At 45.2% G+C, this 12040-nt stretch overlaps 3 protein-coding genes across 4 annotated transcripts; 1 reads left to right on the forward strand and 2 right to left on the reverse strand.

The window, feature by feature from the left end:
• Positions 1 to 504: 504 nt before the first annotated feature.
• BDBG_16348 (uncharacterized protein) lies at positions 505 to 6069 on the forward strand (the record flags this gene model as incomplete). The annotated part of the gene is made up of 9 exons (XM_031724315.1): positions 505 to 1289; positions 1973 to 1994; positions 2386 to 2454; positions 3278 to 3388; positions 3835 to 3876; positions 4147 to 4312; positions 5118 to 5822; positions 5871 to 5981; positions 6046 to 6069. The coding sequence occupies 8 exons, from the start codon at positions 505 to 507 to the stop codon at positions 5975 to 5977; spliced, it is 2007 nt and encodes a 668-aa protein (XP_031576375.1). The 3' UTR covers positions 5978 to 5981; positions 6046 to 6069.
• Positions 6070 to 6493: 424 nt separating this feature from the next.
• BDBG_01289 lies at positions 6494 to 9735 on the reverse strand. 2 transcript variants are annotated; one of them, XM_031720269.1, is made up of 7 exons: positions 9588 to 9735; positions 9429 to 9525; positions 9191 to 9319; positions 8861 to 9090; positions 8277 to 8766; positions 7854 to 8228; positions 6575 to 7424 (listed from the first exon to the last, which is right to left on the reverse strand). In XM_031720269.1, exons 2-7 carry the CDS (start codon positions 9465 to 9467, stop codon positions 7344 to 7346), a joined length of 1344 nt encoding a protein of 447 aa, XP_031576376.1. In that variant the 5' UTR covers positions 9468 to 9525; positions 9588 to 9735; the 3' UTR covers positions 6575 to 7343. The 2 variants fall into 2 exon arrangements, with proteins under 2 accessions (XP_002628381.1, XP_031576376.1); XM_002628335.2 differs by having other exon boundaries at positions 6494 to 7424; positions 9429 to 9686.
• A 168-nt stretch (positions 9736 to 9903) lies between these two features.
• On the reverse strand, positions 9904 to 11397 carry BDBG_01290 (RNase III domain-containing protein). The gene is made up of 3 exons (XM_002628336.2): positions 10760 to 11397; positions 10451 to 10683; positions 9904 to 10388 (listed from the first exon to the last, which is right to left on the reverse strand). Exons 1-3 carry the CDS (start codon positions 11154 to 11156, stop codon positions 10218 to 10220), a joined length of 801 nt encoding a protein of 266 aa, XP_002628382.1. The 5' UTR covers positions 11157 to 11397; the 3' UTR covers positions 9904 to 10217.
• Between the last annotated feature and the right edge of the window lie 643 nt (positions 11398 to 12040).

Consider the following 12040-nt stretch of genomic DNA (forward strand, 5'->3'; position numbering starts at 1 on the left):
TGCGCCAAGTTGCTCAGGTCTAATCTCTTCATGCTTTGGGCTATGCTAGCAACATAGAGCCGGCACAGCTAAGCACTCCAGCCTTGCACGCTTTACACGAGCTCAACGGTACAAACCGTGAAGTTTTATACAGAGGAGTTACCCCAGAAACGTCAAGAATTCCTACTGTTTCATCCACGACCAGGGGAGGAACCTTAATCTCTTCGGATAACCTCGTACATTTTCTTGGAACACGCCGTATAGCTGTTAAATTTAGCCACTTTCGAGGCGGCCCAGTTGCTAATGGGGACTGACATTAATCAAACGTATGAGAGGACGCAGCAAATGGTTTCAGGAATGAATTCACGGTCCTGGGCCATGAATATTTGGGGAGGAGGGTGAATATATAAAGGTGGGCACGATCCACGGGGGATTTTTTTTACCTTTCATGTTGGAAGACACAGATCATTGTTGACATTTTTTCCACCCAACCTGTCAAAGCCGAATTGTTTTGTCCATTACAAAATGAAGGCACTCTTTTCCCAGGCCCTGTCACTTGCGGCACTCGCAATGACATGGAGCCCTACTCAGGCAGAGCAACTTGCTGCCCGCGATATCACCATGTTCGAAGAACGCTTCCTTAACTCGCTCGAATATCAGCTCCCCAACAATACCATTAAGCTGATCGGCTTCAAGAAGGTCAAAGTTCCAGAGCACGAACGTGGCGACCTAAACCAGCACTACCTGAGCAACCCCCAGGAATGGGGAAAGCTGAAGAATTATTTCTACGATCCATCCAGCGGTACATTCCGAATTTATTTCCCTGTGGAGGGGGCCATAGTCTCGCATGACGGGAAACAACACGAGGCAAACCACCTGGGAGAGCTCAAACTCCCAAAAATTCACGGCGATTACTCAGTCCTAGGCAGGAAGCAGACTTCCCACGTCACCGGTGTCGAAGGCAATATCATCAAAGACGGCATTATTTACCTCGAGAACCCTCCAAAGCCGCACGCTCAGCATGGGAACGCCTACGTATATGACTTTGGGGTCAAGGTCGTCCTTGACCACGACCACAGCGGGCGCCTCCAGAAGCGAAAGGGGAAGAAAGCGTGCATGAACAACCACGGTGGTCCCAATTGCAGCTACAAATACAACATCCATGGCAAATGCAAGCGACGTCGTGACACCTGCATGGATTATAACGGCTGGTTTTCCAATTGCAAGAAGAATGGCCCCACTTGGAGAAACTTCCCAGGAAGTGATTGCGACAAAGCCCTTGGCCGTGGCCATTGTTGGAATGAAGTTATGTAAGGGGATGCCGAAGAGTTTAACGTCTGTGGCGGGTTGAACGGTTCTCAAGAACGATTTGTGATATCCGATTTCAATATCTAAGCGTTTTCCTGGGTTTTGCTAGTCATCTTCCAAGATAGCATTGTAATCCTGTTGGCTTTGATTAAATATTATTTTCCTCTCTGCAAATCCGAAAAGAGCTTAAATCTTATTGAAAATAGCAATGAGTTCCTATCTCTCAACAACTTGCTCATCAGCTCAATACATTAACAAGGGATGCTCCGTACATGACCTTGAGCATATAAACATGACTTCAATATTATTTTATGAACATACCAAGTCAGACAAAAAGTGTTGATTTGTTGGGAATGATCCCAGCCATCGCATTGGCATTATAAAACGAGACACACCTCAATCTGTCCGTCAACTCTGCCCCTCAGCCCCATTTAGGTTCAATTTGCAGCTTATTGTGTGACTTTTTAACATGGCGCGGGGTTTCTAGCCAGCCCTCAAAGTATTAAGGTGGGTGGCTAGCACGACTTTCCAATAGAGTGCACTTTACCTCTGTACACTTCTGCTGGTCAAACTAGCATATGAAGCCAGTTTGTATGAGCGTTTGCGTTAGCATTAGTGACAAATGGATATTCTATAGTTACTAGTGTTTCAATGAGCACACATTACTGATACTGATTTGTATTAGCAATCAAGATCTTCTCATTGAAGTATGAAATAATGACTCACATCAGTGGGGAGCTCTCGACCTGGGACAATCTCTCGGCCAGTCTCCAGGGGAATATATCCATCTCTATGCCCGGGGCCGCTCTATACCCAGGGGCTCTATACCCAAGGGAACTCTATATCTATATACCTGGAGGCGCCTCTATCCCGGGGGCTATACGGAGTACAGTACAGTACAGCTGAGAGAATTACAGAGAGATCTGTGGGGTAACTATAGTCTGAAAGCCAAGAGTGACTAAACCACATACAGAAATATACTAACTATATTAGAACTAGTGTAATTTGTGTGTGACTATAAAATCAGAATTATGTGGAATTAAGTTTTTACACTGGAAAAACATTGAAAAAAGCCATTTGACACATTTGTCACTATAGACTGCCGTAGTACAGACAATGTTCACAAACTCGTTCAACAGACTGCCAGTTCACCTAGCTAACTTTGCTGTGTGTATCACTATAAAAATTGAGAAAGAAAATCATGTAATAGGAACAGCGGCAGCGTATGTCGTAAAGTAAACACTGTGTATGCACGAAATGAACATAAAATTCGACCTTTGTTATATGCCCATACCAGCTATTGCATTAACCAGGTCAAGCGACTTGGTAAGAAAAGTCCCGGCGCGAACCAATCTAATTCTTCTCGAAATTGATTTTGACACCCTCGAACAACACAAACTGTACACGATCAATTTCAGTAGAGCCTCCGGGTCCACTGTACTCCGTAAATGGTAGTTAATTGGACAGCCTCAAGTTTATTGGCATGAAGGGACAGCCATTGAATGTGATGGCACGCTGCTTAAGGGAATTAGAATAACAGCAGGACACTAGAACATATTCTTCAAGCTTTTCTGCGTGACGAAGGTAGTAGCTGACGCATCGATGCACCGGCCAATAGCTGGTGGGAGTCGAGAGAAAAGAAATAGGATGAAAAGATCGTTTGTTGTTGGGATTAAATAAGGTTTGCCTTGGAGGCGGATTTGTAACTATTATTTATATGCGCGAGATGCAAGACGTCAATTTTCTTCTACCCAAGCTTCAACTTCTCCTTTCTTTTCCGTTTCCTACAGCACAGCGAGAAGACTCCTGTCCCCTAACACAACTTCAACCTCTTAACAATGAATTCTTGGTGGACGAGTCTTATTCCGCCTGTCCGGTTATTTTTGCCTATCATCCTTTTCGATTGGGCTGTCAGGTCCGTAGAGAATGGATGCACCCTTTGGTGGGATTGAGCCTAATTCCCAACCATCAAATGTTTTCCTATCGCCAGGGCTCAAAAGGATTCCTTCCAACATTGCTGGCCTTATTCTTAAGTGTGAGAGTCACAACGCTGCCCAGTAGTGGAGCGTTTGAAAACCTGCCATTGACTGACCACTTGATGGTAGGTCTATTTCGGTCCATGTGAGCATCAACAACCCACTATTGGAATAAACTCGCTATTCCTTCCATGCTCCAAGAACAAGTGGGCTCTCTTGTTCAAAATTTTAACATTGACTGAACTGATGTCTTGTCGGTTTGTCTTTCAAGGTTACCTTCGCGCCATGGGCACGGAGAAATCCCAATGCTAATATGGATATACACCAAACAGCACCAGTGGCATGCCCTCCAAATGCAGATGGGTAGTAAAGCAGCTCGGAAGAAGTGTAACCGAAGGCAGGGGGGAAATATATATATATATATATATATAAATAACATAAAAAAATCAATATCCAGCAATTTCTGTCTCCTGTTCGTCCGGTTCACCTAGACCATTCTTCGTGACCTGACAGCTGCGGGTGGCCCAATACAATTGAACCAATGAGTGTCAAACTCTGTGGAAATATTTAGCTAAAAGAAGCTAGGAAGAAGGTAGTTACATGTAACTACTCCGTACGTCTGCTTTGCCAAGGTCAGCTGCCCTTTTCAACACGTCTATATATCAAGGATGAGATTTCCTCATCTTCGCTATTTTAGTATACGTTTTCTTTCTTGTCAGTTTTCGTCTTCTCCTTTTTCTCACCGTCAGATATGTCACGGCTTTCCTTCTTCTTCTAAGAAGAAGGACCTCCCAGGAGTAGTACTACATTTGGTTTTAAAGTGCAAGTGGGCTTTTCTAGCGGTTATTCCACCCACATACTGAAGTTTACTTTGATTTTATAGGCTACTGGCCAGCAGGTTATCATGGACCGACAATCACCGACGCTTTCTAAGGAAACCACCTATCATCAGAGGTCGATTGGGCACCTTGGGCAGGCAGGAGGAATAGATACGGATAATTTTCCACTAAACAATACACTCGGCTCCCAACGATATCTCCCACATTCAAGTGAGACGAGCATATCTTTTACTGGATAGTGACTGTCCAGTTTAGATGCACCGGAGGCTTTGATATTTTGTGAAGTTGTCATCCTCTCGCAGTTGACGGATTGTCGGACTGTCGGACTCCATACAGAACTGTCCCTGGGATTCCGCAACTCTTACCGTGTCAGCACTGAAGCCCAAAGAACGAGTTTCCACGGCATCTTTCTGACACTCCATGCGACGCCTCAGTAGATAGTTGATACTAGGTAGGGTGATTCATTGGTGCTGACTTAACATGGGTTATACACTACGGGGTACTGACCATTCAAACGATTCTTGATACCAAAACATACTTTGGACTATCACCAGGACTTCAGTGTCCTTATGATCTCAACTTTAGCCCTGACAACTCTGCCTCGCGTCGGGTATCCACGCAGCCCTTTTGACTCTTTGTGCCAAACGTAGTCGGGAAAAAAGGGGCTGAAATGAGTAGCTGGCAAGGTGATGTATTTGACAAATTCCCAAAGTTCCTCCAGGTTATGTTGCTCCTTGGTATTCCTGCCTCATTTAGGCTGAGCATAAAAGGCCAGGTTATTTCCCTTGACTCATAAAAGTCAATGAAAACAGGGCGCTTTGCTGTCAACACTCACGCATGACCAAACCAGCAACATAGGCCACTAGCAACTTGTCCATTCCGAGCGAAAACCTTGCAATTTGCTATAGCTTTACATCGAGTGTGCTTTTTACCCTTTATTTTATCAATCACGGTGGGTAACTTTGGTGGTCCCAGTATGCGCTTCAACCGCCGTAACTTATGTTTAGCAACCTAGATTTTCCGCGTCTAGCGGACCTCAAGCATCTCCCACGTGGTATCGTACTCGAAACCATCATGTCTACCAACTTGTTGAAATTTTATTTCAATATCGAATTCGTACAACCAGACTACGAAGTCCAGCGTGAAATGCGCGACCCCCAGTCGTACTGGTACCCACCGACAGACCCAAATGGCGTTTCCGTTGTGGCAACAACTGGATGGAGAAAATGGGACGCTGGTTCAATCACCCAGGCACACGTGCCTGGGGGTATCAATGTCCAAGAATGTTCTCTCTTTTATGATTCCGAAAGGGATATTTTCCTGGGAGTGCCGTTTAACTGCAAGAAAACTAGTGTGGAAAAAGAGATTAGAACTACGGACGAGGCGCATGGCTGGAGAAGACTTATGTTCAAACATCTGGAACCCATAGACTCCGGTGATCATTTATCAGTTCTTGCCTTCGATGCTGCATTTAATGTCTTTGCCGCTCCGGGATCCCCAAGATGGATGCCAGAACTTATGCCATATACCTACGACTACAATAATCTGGATATTTATGTCCCCGGACAGACAGCTCTTGCTGGAAACCTGGCTCTCTTGCTTGGATTGGCAGCTTTTAGCGGCCCTTTTCCTGAACGCAGTCTTGACGTCGAGCAGTCGTTGAATGCGATCCGAGCATTCAGGCCTCCTCATTGGGTTCCTCATGGAATGAAAAGTCGAAGTGAGTGCTCCTAAGCGTTTAATGAAGGAAGATCCTAACGTACTTTAGGGCCTCATAGCCGAGGGGTTATCGTCTCCATCAGGGGTGTCGGAGGCAACGAGGCGGTGCTGGACAAGTGGGCACGGGGAGATTTGGGTCCGTTGATCAACCCATGATCAAGTAGGTTGGCTATGCACTTTCACAGAAACTAAAACATAACCTTTATTGACCTGATCAGCTGTAGTAGTCCTATATCATGCATTACCAAGAACCTGATTCGCAGTTCAGAAGATCGGTATTTTTGTGGAATCAACCCGTCCAAACAATCGGAATCTAGCCATCATCTATCGAGTTATAATCTTCTTCTTTACGCCCCCTACCAGCTGCCATTGTCATCTATTTGCCATGGCTTAAATTACGTTCGCTTCAATTGTAGAAATCCGAACATAACTGTTTTTCTTTCCCTTTTTGCTTGAGAATATCCTGCAGAAGATATTATCATTCCTTCGTTACAACACGTCGACCCCACCTTCTCTATAGGCAACATTTCAACTTCCTCAGGTCTTATTTTTGGCTAGTTCCTTTCCGCTTTCTTTTCCAACAGTTTCCCGATTCCTAATCGTGTCCCCACTCTCAGCGGTCACTTACCTAGACACATGGAATTGGTTAAAGATATCCCGAAGATAGCAACCTCAGTAAATGAAAATGTCTTCACAGATACTCTTCTATGCATCACCTCGTATGGACTACACACCACATATAGCGATAAACCTTGAAAACATGCATTCTAGTTTCTCAGCATATTCCGAAACCTCATTTGCAATCCCTCCTCGAGCAGTATTCATGTGCCTAGTTAACCCACCACTTACTTCCTTCCAACTCTCCCCTCCTAAAGACAAATCCCGCACAATATTATCAAATAAGATAATCAGCTAGTTAAATTTAGATTTACCCTACTGGCATCTGTTTCACTGGTTTATTATTTCATTCCTCGTTTTCCATCTTCCCTCGGAGACCGCATAGATTATGCGAGTTTTTCCCCTAACAAAATAAAACTAAAGGAATTCCCCACACCATCCATATTGCTTGAATTCTCGATACCCGACCTTATTATGCGAAACTTACTTCCCATTTTTAAGGGGGTTAGCAACGCTGTAGTTTGAGAAAAGAAAATCAGATACTAGGAGCTAAAGCCAAATGGTTCTATCGTCTTATCATTTATTAAATGTGCACAGCCATACGCGCAAGGAACTAGCCCAACCTAAGGGCCGTCCATAAAGCAACTACAGAGACGACACGAAGTGAAAAAAGCCACGGCCTCCTCGCGTTCGGGTAAGGTAAAAGCGGTTCATGTAGAGATTATAAGGTATGATATGGAAGCCCATCAGCTAGCCTCTCCCGCTGATGCGGTGCTAAGAAAACAAAATTACATTCATGACTATAGTTGAACGGAACGGTTTGTTTCCACACATTTTATTATCCCGGCCTAGGGTCCGTGTTTCGTTCACGCTGCGTGTCTCTCGTTTCATTGGATGGGCTGTATCATTGCACGTCAGGTAGACGAACTGCAATATCGCCTGACTGAGTAATATATCGGACCCACGGAAGCGATGGGTATTGTAGCTATATAAAGGGACGCGCTGTTAGTTAGATATTTCGCCCACATAAAAGTGTTAAGGTGCGGAGAATGATAGCGATGACTGGAAAGAGGGTGGGTGAGTGGGAGGGCAGGCAGAAGATAGCACGCTCATGCAAAGTTGTTTTAATGTCGGTTCTCCGACGAGGAACAGCCGGATGGCCGAAGTAGGGGGTCTGCTTTGAACAAATCTAGAGGAGAATGTGTTGCACGCTGATCGAGTGCGGGGTACGGCATGTAGGGGGGTAGACTGTGAGCTTGGCATAAAAGCGCTGATGCTTCAATGTGTCCAGTCATAGAATCGCAAATGCGTTCTTGGGATGCAGGTGGCCGAATTTGGGTCATTGGAATTTTGGCCCATGCTGATGGAGATGGATAGGTAGGAAAAAGCAAAAAAGTAAAAGAGAAGCCCTTACCTTCGGTTCAATAATCTTTAGATATCGTACTTGGATTCCGCTAGTAGTGAAATAGGGGATCTCAAATTTGACGTTGATTGGACGTTTGCCTTTTCCAGTTTGTCCAGCACCCCCCATACTACCGCCAAAACCACCAGTCATACCGCCTCCATGTTCATCGTCTCCTTTCACTGACGGTAATCCCAGTTCAGCGCGCATGAGAAATTCTTTCCCGCCACCGAATTGTTTTATTTTCCATATTATTGCGGATTTTTCTGGTGCATAATGGACAGACCCTATGTTAGTGCGGAATCTTGGAGAATCTGCGTCTTCCGGGACGGGAACCAAAATCTCAACATTATTTGCAGTGCTCCGGCGTTTGAATTGAGCTTTCGCCTATGTAACAGTTAGACTTAGTATCTAAATTTACTTGGAATTGCTTACCTTCAGCATATATTCAATACGTGAACCTGAATGTGACTCCACCAGACATTCGACCCATATCAGGGGCTTCACTTGAGTATTTAACCGATAACTCATAAGTTCGAATTCCCCATCGGGAGGAATGAAGCTGATTGTTCTGTCGTTCTCAAAACGTGATAATCGAACGCACTGGTGGAATTTTACATCCTCCATTTCGACGGCCTTTCCTCTTGTTGCTCTTCCTGTTGTTTCGAACATTGCTTTGTCATTCAAACCCAGCCTTAGTTCGGGCATACCACTTAGATAACATTTCATTTTGATTGCCCCTAGGATTTCGGATCGAAGGACATTGCCATTGGCGGATACCAGGAGATTCAACGACTCGACCACATCGAGGAACACCTCATTCTTGCGATATCTAATTCCTTCGCTTCTCCAAGACACGGCATTTGTAACGGCGATCGGAGGTCGAGCCTGTATCTCTAGTTTGTGTGATTCTTGGGTAATATACCTGAAGCGACGTTAGACAGGGATCTTGCAAGCAATGACGGGGTCTGCAGTTTGTTCGAAGGAATCTGGGAATCTGAGCAGAACAATGCACATACTCCTGCAATATCTTAGACTCTGTTGTCTGTGGGTATCCGAAATCCATCATCTCGTCAAGCAATTCATAAATGATAACGAAGTTATCTCTGATGCTCTCTTCCTCCAACTCCTTGAAGTATTCAGTGAAAACCTCGACGATCTTGTGAAGGAATAACAAGATTTCCGCAGCATTTGTGTTTCGTTTCGTTAAAGCTAGGAGATAAAGGTTGCTATGGCGGATATAAAGGTACTAATGGAGTAATCGTATCGTAAATATGAGGTGGTGTCCAGCACGGTAAGGGAAAGGAAGGACTCCCCAGGACTTGGAAAGGAAACTAATATAAACGTACATTTATGCCTTCATCAGAAAAGCACGGAGGGACAGCAGAGCTCTCTTCTTCTGCTTCACTGAGGAGGATAGGGAATTTCTCGACTGCGGACATGGGAATATCCCCTCTATAGTTGCGAGCCAGAAGGGTCTACATCAACCGCTAGTCAGCTAGGATTATTCCAACACACAAGTATATTGAATTGAAATAACGAATCTACAAATGTTAGTAGACCCGAATTTCCTAGGATCGATCATACCTTGCCCTTCAGGTCCAGAAAGAATACTGCGGACGCCATGATGCGCTGTTGGGCATCAAACAGCACGGGGTTCAATGTTGAAGGGAACGGGTGATTCCTGTGGATGGGCTTATTTAGCCATCGCAGCGGTACGAAAATCAGCAAAGGGGTATCAAATACAATATGGCGCCAGAGAACACATTTATCACTCCTCAACAGTTCAAAGCATCTATTCGCTATCTTGTCTTTTCCCGCGGCTTGGAGCAAGTGGCATCGTCGACTTGATACCAGCCCACTTGGCGCTACGACCAAATAGAGTCTAGCGCCATCTCCCAATCCCATATAAAAGCTTTTCGCCAAACTTTTTCTTTCTTGTATTTTTAAATATTATAACTCACGCACCCAACAGACAGTGCAAGTCAACACAAAAATTATCATGATTTTGCCTGTATTTTGACCTCTGGCTTTCTGTCAGAGTTCAGCTCTCGGGTTACGCCATTGATGATCTTGCGATATCGTGGTGCGCAGACTGAATAACGGAGACTCCATAAGAACTGGCCGTGTATTTTTTTCTTGGTTACGCGGGCGGTGTCAGAGGAATCAAACATACGCTATATAGATAGAATAATTGTCTTTAATTTAAACGATCTAGGCTAATGAACAACTGAAGAAGAAAACTATATATAAATAAAATCCTGTTAATACATAAATACCTAGAATCGCATAGAATCTAAAAGAGTCTAATAAACGTACAAACGCCGACCAAAAATGCGGTATCCCCAAGGAAGAAAAGAACGAAAGAAAAACACCCTATAAAGTGTCTCGTGGCATGCCGATGTCAAATCCCAAAGGTTTGAGTATAGAATCCCGTGCCACCTGGTTCGCAACTGCACCCCCCTTCTCCAGCGCAACTGCACCAACCACCGCGTAAATCGCCTGCGTCAAAACGACTTCTAATCCGGATCCCGGAAGATCATTGCGCTATGGAACAGTTAGCATGCGGGAAACGGCAAAATTTTACTTTACGAAACGAATGTTCATACATATCTTGGTACCCATCTCAAGACCTCTCCTAGCTTATATTGTTCGGCGAGTGCGGCCAGCTTCGTTCGGTTTATCCTCATATTCTTGTTGTCTTCGGTGAGAGCGTCCAAGCCTTGCAAGGACGGATGCTCGAACGGAGTCCGACCATATGGGTCTTCGAGTTTTTGCGGCGAAGAAACAGACGAGCTCTCCAGTAGAGAGAGCGAGGCCTGGAGATGCACAATTTGTTTGCCTGTTGAATGTTGCAGATCAGCACTCACGAGCATATGATATGCCAAAAGAAATGAATCACGAGCAATCCAACATACCAAGGTAAGACAATCGCTCGTTGAAACCCCTCCGCCCTTGATCAAAGCTTTTATGCGTAACGGTTTGCCATTTGACCTCTTCCGTGAGCATCTTGTCGCCGTCAGGACCTAGCATTCGAATGTAGAACTGGTTGAGAATGTTCGGGTCTGAATTGACGGGATACTCTGGAATGTTTGGGCTCCCACGCAGCCGTACGGGAGCTTTCATTGCCGGTGGGGTCTCTTTCCATCGGGGTGCTGTCGGTGTTTCTGATGGGCTCGCAGCGGAGGAGAGAGCATGTCTTTGGATATGTGAGGCAGTGGCTCGCGAGCAAACTGACAGAGCAGCGGCGGGAGCACGCCAGCGCCCTTGCCGCGCAATTGCAGCGAAAGCTTGGCCCGGAATCTTCGATGTCATCGGTAGCAGGAAAGTCGCATGTAGGAGGGAGGTTTAGATGAAATTGCGGTGTTGCGTCGCGGGCTGGAGATGCTTCAACTTGATACGGAGCTTGGGAAGATTTTCCGCAAATCCAGGCTAACCTTAATCGGGAAACCGGCCCTGAAGGCTTCTTGGGCCGGACGGAAACAACATTTGAACCACAACTACTTGCTTTTGAATACTGAGTACTCCCGTCCCTGTCAAACTCCATCAATGGACAAGCTGTCATGGGTTACAGATAAACTTAGCCTCGGTATATCTTTGGACGCCTTACCATGCAATTGCAGCCCAGTGTGTTGGTTGGGTTGAACAACTATCGCGCCTCTCCCGTCCAGCCCCGTCAGGCCACGCTTAGGGTCTTTGCATACTACCTTCATATCGATTGGAATATCAAGGGAGTGGTCCTTTGTGAGATTTTTCGGCTGCTGCTAAGACCGATAAAGGCTTTATCTAGGCTCAATTGTCGGACCCTGATGAAGAGGTTCATTCACACCTGGGCAATCACCCACCCAATGTACGGTACATTTCCAAGCAGAATTCGGTTCTCAACTCCATAGAAGACTTGGGGAATAATCATTGCAACACGTGTCAAAAGTGTTCTCTGCTGGTAATGCTTCTGTTGCCTTGTTGTATTTCTATTCTTCTTTCATGTGGCTTCATATGTCCCGTTTCGAACGGATTTAAAGGCTGGCTACTTTAAATCATCAACATTATGGGGGCGCTACATTTTTTCACACAACTTTAGGCAAAGAGGCCCAAGACAGGGCGAAAAAACAGAGCACATTGATACCCGTTTTATAGTCCTCTATATTACCTCTCCCTTTTTGTTTCTTCATTCCATTATTTTTCCGGTTCGGTTCCCC

This window comes from Blastomyces gilchristii (genome assembly GCF_000003855.2).
Source record: "Blastomyces gilchristii SLH14081 genomic scaffold supercont1.2, whole genome shotgun sequence".
Lineage (NCBI taxonomy): Eukaryota > Fungi > Ascomycota > Eurotiomycetes > Onygenales > Ajellomycetaceae > Blastomyces > Blastomyces gilchristii.